The 14,000-nt window shown below is 45.8% G+C and overlaps 1 protein-coding gene across 9 annotated transcripts in view; it reads right to left on the bottom strand.

The window, feature by feature from the left end:
• The window catches only part of LOC121289241 (choline transporter-like protein 5), a 478,732-nt gene that overhangs the window by 11,398 nt on the left and 453,334 nt on the right, over positions 1-14,000 (bottom strand). For 8 of the 9 annotated variants that reach the window (XM_041208474.1, XM_041208473.1, XM_041208483.1 and 5 more), the window contains one exon: positions 7,286-7,420. In XM_041208474.1, the coding sequence (XP_041064408.1) occupies positions 7,286-7,420 (135 nt within the window). Of the gene's footprint in view, positions 1-7,285; positions 7,421-13,751; positions 13,872-14,000 lie in introns of those variants that run through there. The other variant, XR_005945520.1, reaches the window with a different exon arrangement.

Here is a 14,000-nt window from a genome sequence, read left to right as displayed (position 1 = left end):
TCATAACCGATTTTAAAGCCCCTCTGAACTGCGCTCCATGTGGTCGTGATTCCCCCACGGGAGGCATCGCTGAGCCAGATGATGTAATGGACAGGGGGAAGGGTGGGAAATTTAAATCGTTGATCCCACAGGTTGTTGGAGGAAGCGGTCCAACAGAGCAACACCAATTCTGGGAAACAACCTGGTCATTCCAGGAGGGCTGTGAACCCCACCTTTGAGTGAAGCAATGCTTCTTGACATCACCCCTGTAAGGCTTGGCTCTAATCTTAAAGTTGCACCCCGTAGTTCTGGGCTCAACCCCCCTCCACTCTCCCACCGTAGGAGACAGTTTCTATCTAGCTATCCTTAAACCTTTTAAAATTCTCAATTAGAGCATCCTTCAATCTTCTAAACTCAAGGGTTTATAAGTCAAAAGTTACACAATCTGTCTTCATAATTTAATCCTTTAACCCTCTATTATGCTATTGTAAATGTTGTTGAATTTAAATCCCTCTGTAAACATCCTAGCCCTGGGAGTACCATTATCCTAATGCGACATTCCTCTGCACCTATTTTCATTAACATAACTGCGGTGAGACAGGTGAATACTTCAAGTAAAACTGTGGACAAAGGAATCTTGCATGGAAGGGATTTACTTTATATATGCCTCAGGACATTTTCTAAATGCTTCACTATCACTGAATCACTTCAGGTGTATAGTCGCTGAATTTCATTAAACTAACATGATAACCAATTTATACTTAGCAAGGTCCTACTGGAAGCATGAATGGCAGATAACCTGATAGTTAGTGACATTTGTTGAGGGGTGAAAGTGGCACTGAGAGAACTCTCTTGCTCTTTTTTGAATGGTGCCCTCAGATCTTTAACATCCATCTTGAACACAAGCCCTTGGTTTAATCACTAAGATAAAAGCAAAATAAAGCGGATGCTGGAAATCTGAAACGAAAACAGAAAATGCTGGAAAAGCTCAGCAGGTCTAACAGACTCTGTGGAGAGAAACACAGAGTTAACGTTTCGAGTCCGTATGATTCTTCTTCAGAGCCTCGAAACGTTAACTCGGTTTCTCTCTCCACAGATACTGTTAGACCCGCTGAGTTTTCCCAGCATTTTACATTTTTGTCCCTTGGTTTCATCTGTCATTTAAGAGCGGGCCTTTAAGGATCTGCGGGTGGATATTCTGTGACCCAGCAGCCCATCCTATTTTGAGGGTTTCTGCACTAAGACAATATCCTCGTGTATTTTAATACTATCAATTTTTAGGCTGCTTGCTGGTTGTGAAGGGGCCGGAAATTGGCTTGTTCCCTCACTGAGTCGGCTGGTATTGGTGGGGTAAATGGTCCTGGTGTTCTCATACAGACTGGAATATATTTGAGAATCTAGAATGCGTAGGACCAAACAATTTAGGGGCTGTGATAGAGTCGGGGGTGGGGCTGTGATAGAGTGGGGCGTGGGGTTGTGATACAGTGGGGGCGGGGTTGGGGTTGGGATTGAGGTTGGGGCTGTTCACAACATCAAAACTGAAACCAAGCTCATGGCCTACCATGTGGTCATGATCCTTTCCTTACCGTGCGAGGTGGAAAAATGGACAACATATAGGAGGCACCTCAAAGCACTGGAATCATACTATCAATGCTGCCTCTGGAAGCTCTTATATGTTAAGTGGGAGGACAGACACACTAACATCAGTGTCCTCTCACAAGCAGGCACCACAAGCATCAAGGCTACGATCATCTGCCATCAGCTTCGTTGGGTTGGTCACATAGTTTGAATGTCAGGTATCAGGTTCCGGAAGCAGGTCATCTTTCCCCCATCTCAGTCAGGACAGATGTGCCAGAGGATGACAGAAGATTCGCTTCAAGGATGCACTGAAAGCCAACATGAAGAAATGCAACACTGACACCTCAACTCCTTGGAGACTATCAACCTGGACCTCACCACCCCCTTCTTTTGTGCATCCGCCAGGTGCTCTAAAACCCCAAACCTCCAACGACTTTCGACCTACTTTTCTAATAGGGGCAATACCACCACCCCCACATTGTGGAATTCACCCAAAGGATGAGGTTACCAAGTGTTAACGAGCAATGAAAAAGTGACCTTGAGTGGATGTATATACTACATACCATGTCCACAAAACCAAGGACTTGATCACAGAATGCAGGCTGACACACCAGCGTAATAATGCTGCCCTTTTGGAGGGACAGAGGTGAGATAATAGTGTCTGCTCTTGACATCAAGGCAGCATTTGACAGAATGTGGCATCAAGGAGCCCTAGCAAAACCGGAGTCAATGGGAATCAGGGGGAAAACTCTCCTCTGGTTGGAGTCATACCGAGCACAAAGGAAGATAATTGTGGCTGTTGTAGGTCAATCATCTCAGCTCCAGGACATCACTGCAGGAGTTCCTCAGGATAGTGTCCTCTGCCCAACAATCTTCAGCTGCTTCATTAATGACCTCCCTTCCATCATAAGGTCAGAAGTGGGGATGTTCCTTAATGATTGCATAATGTTCAGCACCATTTGTGACTCCTCTGAAACTGAAGCAATCCATGTCCAAATGCAGCAAGACCTGGACAATATCCAGGCATGGACAGACAAGTGGCAAGTAAAATTCATGCCACACAAGTGCCAGGCAATGACCATCTCCAACAAAAGAGAATCTAACCATCACCGCTTGACATTCAATGGCATTACCATTGCTGATTCCCCCACTATCAACATTGTGGGGGTTATCATTGACCAGAAGCTGAACTGGACTAGCCATATAAATACTGTGGCTACAAGAGCAGGTCAGTAGCTAGAAATCCTGTGGCAAGTAACTCACCTCCTGATTCCCCAAAGCCTGTCCGCCATCTACAAGGTACAAGTCAGGAGTGTGATGGAATACTCCCCACTTGCCTGGATGAGTGCAGCTCCCACAATACTCAAGGAGCTTGACACCATCCAGGACAAAGCAGCCCACTTGACTGGCACCCCATCTACAAACATTCATTCCCTTCACCACCAATGCACAGTAGCAGCAGTGTGTACCATCTACAAGATGCACTTCAGAAACTCACCAAGGCATCTTCCAAACCCACGACCACTACCATCTGGAAGGACAAGGGCAGGAGATAGATGGAGCAGGATTTTATGGCCCATCACAGCAGAGCTGGGGCTGGAAAATGGAGTGAGCCATTCAAAAGTCCATCGACGTTGGTGGAACCAGAAGATCCCACTGGTGGGAGGGGTCATAAAATCCCACCAATGGGAACTTCATCACCTGGAAGTTCCACTCAAAGTCACTCACCATCCTGACTTGGAAATACATAATCTTTCCTTCACTGTCGCTGGGTAAAATTCCTGGAACTCCCTAACAGCACCGTGGGTGTACCTGCACCAAATAGACTGCAGTGGTTCAGGAAGGCAGCTCACCACCACCACCTTCTCAAAGATGTTTAGGGATGGGCAATAAATGCTAGGCCAGCCAGCGATGCCCAGATCCCATAAATGAATAAAAGAAATACTGAGAAAAGTGTTGCATTGTCAGAGGGTCAGTACTGAGGGAGTGCTGCACTGTTGGAGGTGCTTTCTGCTGTCTTTCTGGTGAGCCATAAACCGAGACCCTACTGTCTGAATTCTCATGTGGAAGTAAGTGACTCCACAGGCTTCATCCAGCTTAAAGACGGATGTCCTAGTTATTATCACATGACTGTATAGCTTGCTCCCACCATAACTTGAGTGCAACTTTTGCTCCGTGGGGCATGGACTCGAGGAGCCAAATGGCCTCCTTCTCTGCCATAGATAATTCCATGTTGCAAAACCACATTCCATTCTGTGTGTATTTTTCCCCACCTCAGAGCTGTGGCTATGTAGAACCCACCTATGATAATCCACTCGGTGGATGTTTGGTTAGTAGCAAGATTGGGGTTTACAAGCATCAGTAACGATAAAGAGAATGGAACATTGTGTCAAGTATGACAACCCCCAAGCCTTTGGAATTATACAAATGTCAGATCTTTTTGGGATCCTGGTTTCAGAGAATCATAGAATCACATGGGCTGTATTTTACCCCAAAACGTGTTTGAAGGTGGCTGGGATGGTGGGGGGGGTGGGGGGGTGGGGCATGGGGGGTTGTGGGGGGGGGTGGGTGGGGGATGGTGTTCTGGGTGGTGGTGGTGCGGGGCTGGTGAAATACAACTCATGGCCTGCCCACTGCCTTCCCACCCACCCCTGACCTGTTTCCCAATTTACAGGTGACAATGGAAATGTCAGGCAGCCCACCTGCCGTTTGGCCAATTGAGGCCCTTAAGTCAATTAATGGCCACTCAAGTGCCTCGTCCCACCCCCACCACTATGTTACCCACCGCAGGGGGAGGCCCGCGCCAAGCGGGTTCCTTTGACTGTGTGGAACGGTGTTGGACAAATCGGGAGGAACCTTCTTTGGGGGTCCCCTATGCCCATCAGTGGCATCACTCCAAGTTCATACCCCTTCTAACCCTGACCCCGCCCTCGGTCTCTCAAACCCAGCCTCCACTCCGCTCCCTGGGGGCTGCCAGCCAGGCCCAGCTGATACCCTGGACTTACCTGAAGTCCAACGTCCATAGCTACTTCTTTGGAAATGCCTGCAGTCCCAGCAGTGGCCGCCATTTGAATCTGTTGCCGCTGGGACTACAAAGCTGTTCAGACAATCAGATTGGCCATCAGCTGTCTAAGGCGGGACTTCCTCCATAGATGGGGGGGAATGAGCCAATTAAAGTGCTGCCAAGCATAAAATAGCTACAGATCAGTCGGCTTTGTCAAGGGCAGGCTCCCACCAATTTTTCAGCTGGGTATGGGGGAACACAGCATCCCATAAAATCCAGCCCATATAGTTCAGGAGGAAGTTTAGAGAAAATTTCAACAGCAACAACCTTCATTTATATAACGCTTTTTGACATAGTAAAATGTCCCAAGGTGCTTCACAAGAGCGGTTATCAAAAAAAAATTTGATACCGAATGACTTAAGAAGATGTTAGGACCAAAAGCATGGTTAAAGGGGTAGGTTTTAAAGGGCGTCTTGGAGGAAGGGGAGAGGGGCAGAGAGGTTTAGGGAGGGAATTCCAGAGCTTAAGGGCCAGGCAACTGAAAACACGGCCGCCAATAGCTGAGCAATGAAAATCAGGGTTCTCAAGATTCCAGAATTGGAGAGGTCACGGACGGTTGTAGGGGTGGAGGAGGTTAAAGAGATAGGAGCAAGGTCATGCAGTTCTGATGCAAGTTCATTAACCTGAAATGCTTTGTCTCTCTCTCTTTCTCCACAGAGGCTGCCTGACCTGCAAGGTCAGGGAAGGTGGTGGTATAGTGATACTGTCACTGGACTCGTATTCCAGAGAGCCAGTGTAATGCTCTGGGTTTGAATCCCACCATGGCAGATGGTGAAATTTGAATTCAATAAAAATCTGGAATTAAAAGTCTGAAGACAACCACAATACCATTGCTGACTGCTTAAAAACCCATTCGGTTCACTGATGTCCCTTAGGGAAGGAAATCTGCCACCCTTACCTGGCCTGGCCTTACACCCTTACCTACTTGTGACTCCAGACCTACTGCAATGTAGATAACCTGCATTGTGCACTTATTAAGTGAAGAAAAAGTAAATGATTTTATTCAGAGTAACTGAAATTCATTCTTTGTTTCATGTCTGCTCTGCCCAAGGGCAGGTCCTTGGTTCCTTGTCTACTGATGTTTAATTTAATTTTGTTGGCAGTTTTGACACTGGTAGTTTGCCATTGCTTTCCACTGTTAGGGACTGGGTGAGGAGGCAGGACCAACGTCTACTTTGACCGGAACAGGAATTGAAACAATGCTATCAGAGTTATTGTGAGCCATACTCTAGCCACCTAGCTAACTGAGCTGACCAGCCCCACATATTTGAGCTTAGGACTTCTTAATCATGGAAAAGATGATTAAGAATTATCAAGTAACTCATAGGAGATATTGTTTCTCTACAGGATTCTGGCATCTTAAGAAAAATAATTAATGTGATTTGCTGGAATTAATCAAGGCAGTCACTAAGAATTATAATTATTTTCCCCCCTTTTTCAACTAACAATTTTAGCATTCCCACATCCAGCTGAGAGATATAATGTCTCATCCAAAAAATAACACATCCAACAGTGCAGCTCTGCATCTCCAACAGTGTAGTGTTCCCTCAGTGCGGACCATGCAGCCCTCCCTCAGTACTGATCCTGCAACAATGTAGCACTCCCTCAGTACTGCCCAACTGACAGTGGTGCAATCCTTCAATACTGTGCTCCCTCGGTACAGATCCTGTGATAGTGAGGCACTCCCTCAGTACTGCCCCACCAGCAGTGCAGCAGTCCCTCAGTACTGCCTCCCTCAGAACTGATCCTGTAACAGTGCAGCACTCCCTCAATACTGCCCCTCTGCCAGTGCAGCCCTCCCTCAGTACTGACCATCTGACAGTACAGCACTTGGTCAGTACTAATCCTCCAACAGTGCAGCACTCACTCAGTGCTGACCCTCTGACACTGCAGCACACCCTCAGTAGTATACTGGAAGCATCAGCCTGGATTATGCACTCATATTTCTGGAATGGGATTTGGACCCATGAGCTTCTGGACTCTGAGACAAGAGTGCTACCCACTGAGCCACAAATGACACACTCAGAATTGGATTCTATCCCCCCCAGTCAGGAATAGAAACACTTCATTTGTCTGCCAACTGGAAAAACATAACAGCACCATTTCATCTAACTTCAGCTTGCCTATGAAGTGGTATTTGGACAACTGAAGGAAAATACAGTGAAACTTGTCCAACCTGGTCTTTTAAAAAAATAATAATTTATGGGATGTGGGCTTCGCTGGCTAGGCCAGCATTTATTGCCCATCCCCAATTGCCCTTGAGAAGGTAGTGGTGAGCTGCCCCCTTGAACCGCTGCATCCTTGTATACCTTAAAACGGAACACCAGTAATACTGGTGCCAGTATTACTGATTTTAACAGGTATTTGAAAAATTTGAACTGGTTTTTCTTGCTGGGGATAGAAATGAGGCAATTGGGGATGAACGCAGCTGGGGTCAGATGCTGTTTGGTTTGCGTTATTTCACCCAAATGAGTGAATTTCCTTTATTAGCACAACAGTATATGTTACAGTTAGAGTAATTATCAGAGCCAGATGTTGGTAAAGTGAGTTGGCCAATGGCAAAAATAATAAACAGGGGGATACATATTGAAATCTATGTCAGTTGCCAGGAGGAAAAATAATCTATATTTAGAACTTTATTTTAACTATAACAAATGTACTCACTCTGCACCTAACATTTACTGGTGGTTGCCAGATGGGTTTCTTTGTCCTGGTCCCTTTTTTTAATGTTTTGGCACAAGGAGTATTTTCGTTTGGGAATTGAAAAAAAATCTGTTTCACACCCATCAGTCTGAAAGTCTACAAGGACAGAAAGAACAAAGGCAAAGAGCTTTGATATTATCCCAACAGAAACACAAAAGCAAACACAGCTTAAAGATTTGCTTCCTTCAATCGTACTATTTACTCAAATACCAAATATTGCCATCAGCACTCTGCGTGACTGCCCACCAACGCAACATCTAGAAGAGAAACATTTCTAATGAAGAGTCGCTTTATAGGGCTGGGTTCGGTGTGACTGATTCCCCACTTCATGTGTAACAACTCTTGAACGACAGTGAAACCAATAAAACTCAGGGTCTTACTTTTACCATTACAGTGCAAGCTGTGGATCACAGGGTAGAACCCTTGCTTCTGCATCATAAAGTTGTGGTTTCAAGTCCCACCCCAGGGACTTGAAGCTCCTGGAGCAATACTGAGCGAGTGCGGCACTGTCTGCGGAGCACCACTGGTGGGAAATGTTGCACTGTCAGAGGTGCAGTAGTGAAGGAGTGCTGCGCTGTCACAGGGGCAATACTGAGGGAGGGGAGAGTTCCACTGTCGGAGGGGCAGTGCTGATGGAATGTTGCACCGTCAGAGGCACTGTCTTTCAGATAAGATATGAAACCGAGAGCCCCTAGCCCCACGAGCCCTCTTATCAAAGAGCAGTGGAAGGAGGGGCTTCTCTCTGGTGTAATGGCCAGTAATTATTCCTCAAACAACACCTGAAAAGCAGATAATCTGGTCTCTAGCCCATTGCTGTTTGTGAGAGATTGCTATATACAAATTGGCTGCATAGCAATAGTGACTTCACTTCAAAAAAGTACTGCATTGGCTGTAAAGGGTTTTAGGACATCCTCAGGTCATGAAAGGTGCTATAGAAATGCAAGAAATGTTGACTGAGGGATAAATATTGGCCAGGACACTAGGAGAACACCCTTGTTCTTCTGTTTAGTAACTCTGGGATCTTTAGTGTCCACCTGAGAGCTCTGGCCAGGCCTCACCTGTGCCACGAGGTGTATTGTCAACAAGGCTTTTAACTAAATGGAAAAATATACAAGAGGAACAGATTCCAGCTCGTAGAAAGTTAACCACTTACAAAGGTGTAACTGTAGCACAAATGCAGCATTTCTGCTTTTAAATAGAGAGTGCTGCATTCAAAGTAGAGCAAACTCGGAAACAGGGCTAGCAGTGCCAATTCTCAGAGCCGAGATCCCCTGTGAGTTTACCCCTGCATTCCAGTACAACACGGAAACACTTCAATTGCTTATTTATCTTGAAGTTACAGCACATGTTCTTTTGCCTACTAGATGAATAACCACAGCACATCCACTATCCAATGATGAGTTGAGAGATTTTTGCGGTTGGGGTAATCAGGAATAAATTTGGGTGACTTCGATAATTGGCTAGAATGTTTGCCTTTGTGCATTTCGATACCACAATATCTTCAGATGCTTCCTAGCAAGATCAGAGAACTGTGCATGCTGTCCACAAGCAAAGCCTGGAAGACGCAACAGCTGCACAGCATATGGGAGTGCTGCTTATGCAGGAGATGTGCACAATTTATATTTAAAGTCCAAGATATATTTCGGGTGTTGCATGTGTGTAAGATGTGGCCTTCTTCTAAAGCCAATAACATGCTATCATAGGTCGGCTGCTTCATCATTAGCAACTTACAGAGGTCACATCATGCATGTGCAACAGCGAGAACAGAAATGTGCAGCCAGATGAGGGACAATTCTAAACTTTCTTCATATATTCAGATATTCCACCTCCTACCCCCCAATTCCTCACAATCATCATGAGTCTGAACTGTGTCACTACATACTGAGGTTCTACCTGTCCTCGGTGTTGCGAAGGATGGGTCTGGCCACGCTGCCGCGGAACGCTCCAAGTAGTTGGACCTTGCCGTACCACCTGTCCCTCATGGAAAAATTTATGCAGAGAAACACCTTTGACCACAAGTCCATCAGGCAGTGGTCAGCACCTAACGTCCTAGAGGCCCTGCGGGAAAAGGAGAGGGTGGATCCTGTGGGATGGTTCCCTGAGCAGACTGTCAAAGTCATTTGGCAGAATGCCTCATCACCAGAACTTTCCAACAAGCGCCAAGGTGTAGCTTGGCTGGTGGTGAGAAAGGCCCTCCCTGTCAGATCCTTCCAACACGCTAGGAGTCTCACCCCCTCTGCACGTTGCCCTCGAGGTGGCTGTGGTGGGGAAGAGACCATTGTTCACCTCCTTTTGGATTGTGCCTTTGCAAAGAAGGTCTGGAGAGAGATGCAGTGGTTTCTGTCGAGGTTCATCTCGAGCAGTTCTGTGACACAGGACTCTGTGCTCTACGGGCTGTCCCCAGGGACACACACCAAGACAAACATCAGCTGCAGCTGGAGGATCATCAACTCGGTGAAAGACGCTCTTTGGTCTGCCCGAAACTTGTTGGTCTTCCAGCGCAAAGAGTTGTCTCCGACCGAGTGTTGCAGACTGGCACATTCCAAGGTCTAGGACTACATGCTGAGGGACGCACTAAAGCTTGGGGCAGCTGCCGTAAAGGCACAATGGGGAAATGTCGCTGTCTAAGACCTTTCTGCCACAGTGCACTGAGGGACTGGGAACTGTTGAGAGCCCCTCGGGCTGTACAGCTCAAAATGAATGTCTGCATTGAATACTAATTGTATTATAATTGTATTGAAGCACCTCAGAGTGCAACATGATGTATGTTGATAACTCCAATACCATTGTCTGATTGTCTGCATTGACCATACTGAAATGATTGTAATATTCATTGATTGTATTGAAGCACTTTGTGATCCATGTGTAAAAGTGGAATCTGATTGTACTTTTGTGATGGTGATTTTGAAATGTTTTGGAATGTTCTTCCAGATATTTTATGAATAAAGTATATTTTTCAAAAAAAAAATCACGACTCTGAACTCTGTATTTTCCATATTGATTTCCATCTCACTATTTCTTCCTCCTGCCTCCCATCTTCAAGGCTTGTGAGAAAAATTGAAGTCCACGGGATAAAAATGGCATACAATATAGGCTAAGGGGTCGAAAACAAAATTATGGTCAATGGCTGTTTGTTGAGCAAGATCAGGGTTTTACAGTGGAGTTCCCCAAATTCCAGTACTAAGACCAGACCACTGCTGTTTTTTGATATACATCATTAACTTGGACTTTGGTGTATAGGGCACAATTTCAATAATTGCAGGTGATGTGAAACTTGGAAGTATCGTAAATAGTGATGTGGATAGTAACAAACTTCAAGAGGCCGGTGGAATGGGCAGACACCTGGTCAATTCCACCCCTTGCGGAATACTCCCCAGTTTAACTTTGGAATTAAAGGGACCTTCCCAAAAGAAAATACAGGCTTTTCCTGAGAGCACAAGGATCATCACACATCAGCTACCAATGCCAACTGCTCAATTTCTGAGGGGCCGCTGGAACGGAGAGACCTGCAGCTGTTGGTATACAAAGCATTTAATAAAGCATATCGGATCCTGAGTTTATAATTAGGAGGATTAGACCGGATTTTCCCGCGGACTTCATGGCCCTGATATCCAGACCAAATGGGTGTCCCAAGCTCACGCTTGCCAGCATCACAGCCAACGATGCAATCTTACCCGGAGGCAGCCTCCTGACCGGTCGCCGCCGAGCTCACGCTCCAATTAAGGTGGGCGGACTCCCGGCGCTGCCACCCCAATCAGTGGTCCAGCTGCTCTAGAACTTCAGCGGTCTCAGCGCGAGAGTTGGAGGCAGGTGAGGAAGGTCAGGGACCGTGAGGGTGCCTCAACATGAAAGCGTACATTTAGGATTGGAATTGTTAGGGGCAAAGCCGTTAGGCCTGCCAAAGAGGGGTGGGGGGTTGGGGGGGTGGGGGGGGGCGCGGTTACGGGGAAGCCCCTCCAGGTTCATTCTTTGGGTTGCAGGTGCAGCTTTTCCTTCCAGAAGCCCCTATGTGGGGGCATGAAGCCTCTGGCTCCAAGGGCCCATGGCCTGCTGCAGGGGCAGGGCAGCCTCCAGGGAGATGTCGGCATCCCCCCGCCCCCTGAGGTGGGGGACACACGTGGGGGGCAGAAAATTTATGGCATGTCCACAAAATCAAACCGAATCAGAAATCAATTTTAATAGCTCCCTTCCTCCACTACCCCTCCAAAAGTGCAGCATCCCAATAGTACTGCACAATATTGTGGGGAGTGATGGACTTAAAGTTTTGGTCCAAATTGAATGGAAATTTACCCGTCCTTAAGAATATTTAACATATGGAACTCAGTTAGCTTCGAAACTCGATTAAACCTCCATGCAAGGGATTTCAGAGACCAAGGCAAAGTCTTTCGTGCTGCAGTTGCACTTCTCCACCTCACCACACTGCCCAAGTCCTGAAACCATTCCCAAATTATTGAAGCTTTGCCACTGACAGGTTGTCAAGACAACCAAAAAACGTTATTTCGGAAAGAAAGCTCGTAATGGGTGGGGTGGGGGGGCGGTGGGGAAACATGAAAAGAGATAAGGAGTACAATCACAAAGTAGGTAATATACACCCATCAGAATGTTTTTTGATTCAATTTGGAAGGGGCATATGTTCACCATAATAGTTTATCTCTGGATAACTGCATCTAAAATCCCCAATCTCATTGGTATGAATGCGTATGATTAGCTTGCCAATCCCTAAGAAACTTGAGAAGGCTTTTCAAGTATGCTACTGCAAACAGATGTTGTTTATACTCCCCATGGCAGGCACAGGGCAAAGCGCCAACTATAGATGACAATAAAGATGAAGCCACTTTAATCATTCTCATGTCTTTTGTAACTGGCCAAAGCCCATTAAACATTGTGCTGATGAAGGACAGATTTTGATACACTTTAACCCGCTTGTTGCGCTAAAGGTAGATTTTTTTTTAAAACCAGGACCACAGTTAAGCGTCCCAACTGTGGATGAGCAGAGAGATTTAAGATCCGTGTACAAAAATAATTAACAACTAGTAGAAAGATGCAAATAGAAAATCATAAAACTGAAGCAATTCAGTCAAATTGAATTTCTACATCACCTTTTACAACCTCGGAATTTCTCAAAGCACTTCACAGACAATGAAGTACTTTTGAAGTGTAGACATTATTGTAACGTAGGGAATGCAGGAGCCAATTTGTACACAACAAGATCCCACAAACAGCCATGTCAGACCACCTGTTTTTGTGATGTTGCTTGATGTAAAAATATTGACCAGGACACGGGGGAGAATTCCCTTGCTCTTGTATCCAATGGCACTGGGGAATCTTTTTTGAGACCTCGATTTAGCCTCTCATCCGAGAGACGGCCCCTCCAACAGTTCAGCACTCTCTCAAAATTAGCATCAGGACTGTTTTAGCCTGGAATATGTCAAGTCTCTGGAGTGGGCATAATTCACGGGTGAGAGTGTTGCCAACTGACCCATCAATAAAAGTGACCATGAAGCTGTTGGATTGTCATAAAAATCCAACTGGTTCGTTAGTGTCCTATAGGGAAGGAACCCTACCGTCCTTACCCAGTCTGGGTCTATATGTGACTCCAGTCACACACCAACAGGGTTGACTTGTAATTGTCCTCTGAGGTGGTTGAGCAAGCTGCTCAGTTGTATCAAAATTGCTACCAGTAGTTCAAGAAGGTCCATCACCATCATCTCAGGGTAACTAGGGGTGGGCTTTCATCCCTTAACCTTCCTGTCCCAGTAGTAGACTGTACTAGAGAACCCACTGGCAGATTTCACAACTAGAATGTCGAGCAAAGAGAGCTTATTAGACTGTCCCATTTCAAAGGTGAATTTGAGTGTGGGATGGCGTGCATTAAGGTGTAGATTCAAATATAGCAAATATATCATCTACGTATTGGAAATATACAAGGGTTAGGAGGTTAGGGGAACAATAATTCCCTGCTGCATTCTCTGTGGCAATGCCTCGAACAGAGTTGACTTAACAACCAATCAGCACCCTTTCCTCATGCAGTATAAATTGTTAAGGGATGATTGAATGGGTATTTTCAAAATTCTGAAATCATGAAGTTAACTTCCATTGGTTGGTGAGCTGGTAACAAAGGGACATAAACTCAGAACTAAAAAATAAATAATTCTCCAGATGAGGCCGTCCCTGGCAAACTAAAATTTGTTGCCCATCCCGAGTTGTCCTGAATGGATGGTGATGGACCTTCTTGAACTTCTGGGAACAAATGGATGCGAGATGAAAATCTTCAATGGCATGTCTCCTTTTACAGCAACATTAAATCTAAAAATACATCTCAATTTGCACTTTACGTCAGAGTCGATATAAGTAAAATTGCTACTAATTCCTAAGAAGACTCAACAGTTTGTTTCTTTAATCATGTAATCCCCTGCAGCAAACTGACCTTGCTGGGAGTCAGAGCGGACCTGTGGGAGACAGTCATGAGCTGAGGAGCACCAATAAGTGAAGCCGGGGATTGGAGTGAGGCCTACGTGAGGAGTGCACCATTTCACCATTTCAGCTGCTGTGGGGTAGCAGTGAGAAAACAACCATGACATCACAGGAAATGAGTAAGTTGACTGGCTGCTGAGTGCTCAGTGTAGGTGACAGTGTGCTAACAGCTAACTTCAGACATGTGAGCTAAGTTAGATCA

This window comes from Carcharodon carcharias, chromosome 16 (assembly GCF_017639515.1).
Source record: "Carcharodon carcharias isolate sCarCar2 chromosome 16, sCarCar2.pri, whole genome shotgun sequence".
In the NCBI taxonomy this organism is placed as follows: Eukaryota; Metazoa; Chordata; class Chondrichthyes; order Lamniformes; family Lamnidae; genus Carcharodon; species Carcharodon carcharias.
This window is presented reverse-complemented; position numbering and strand designations above follow the sequence as displayed.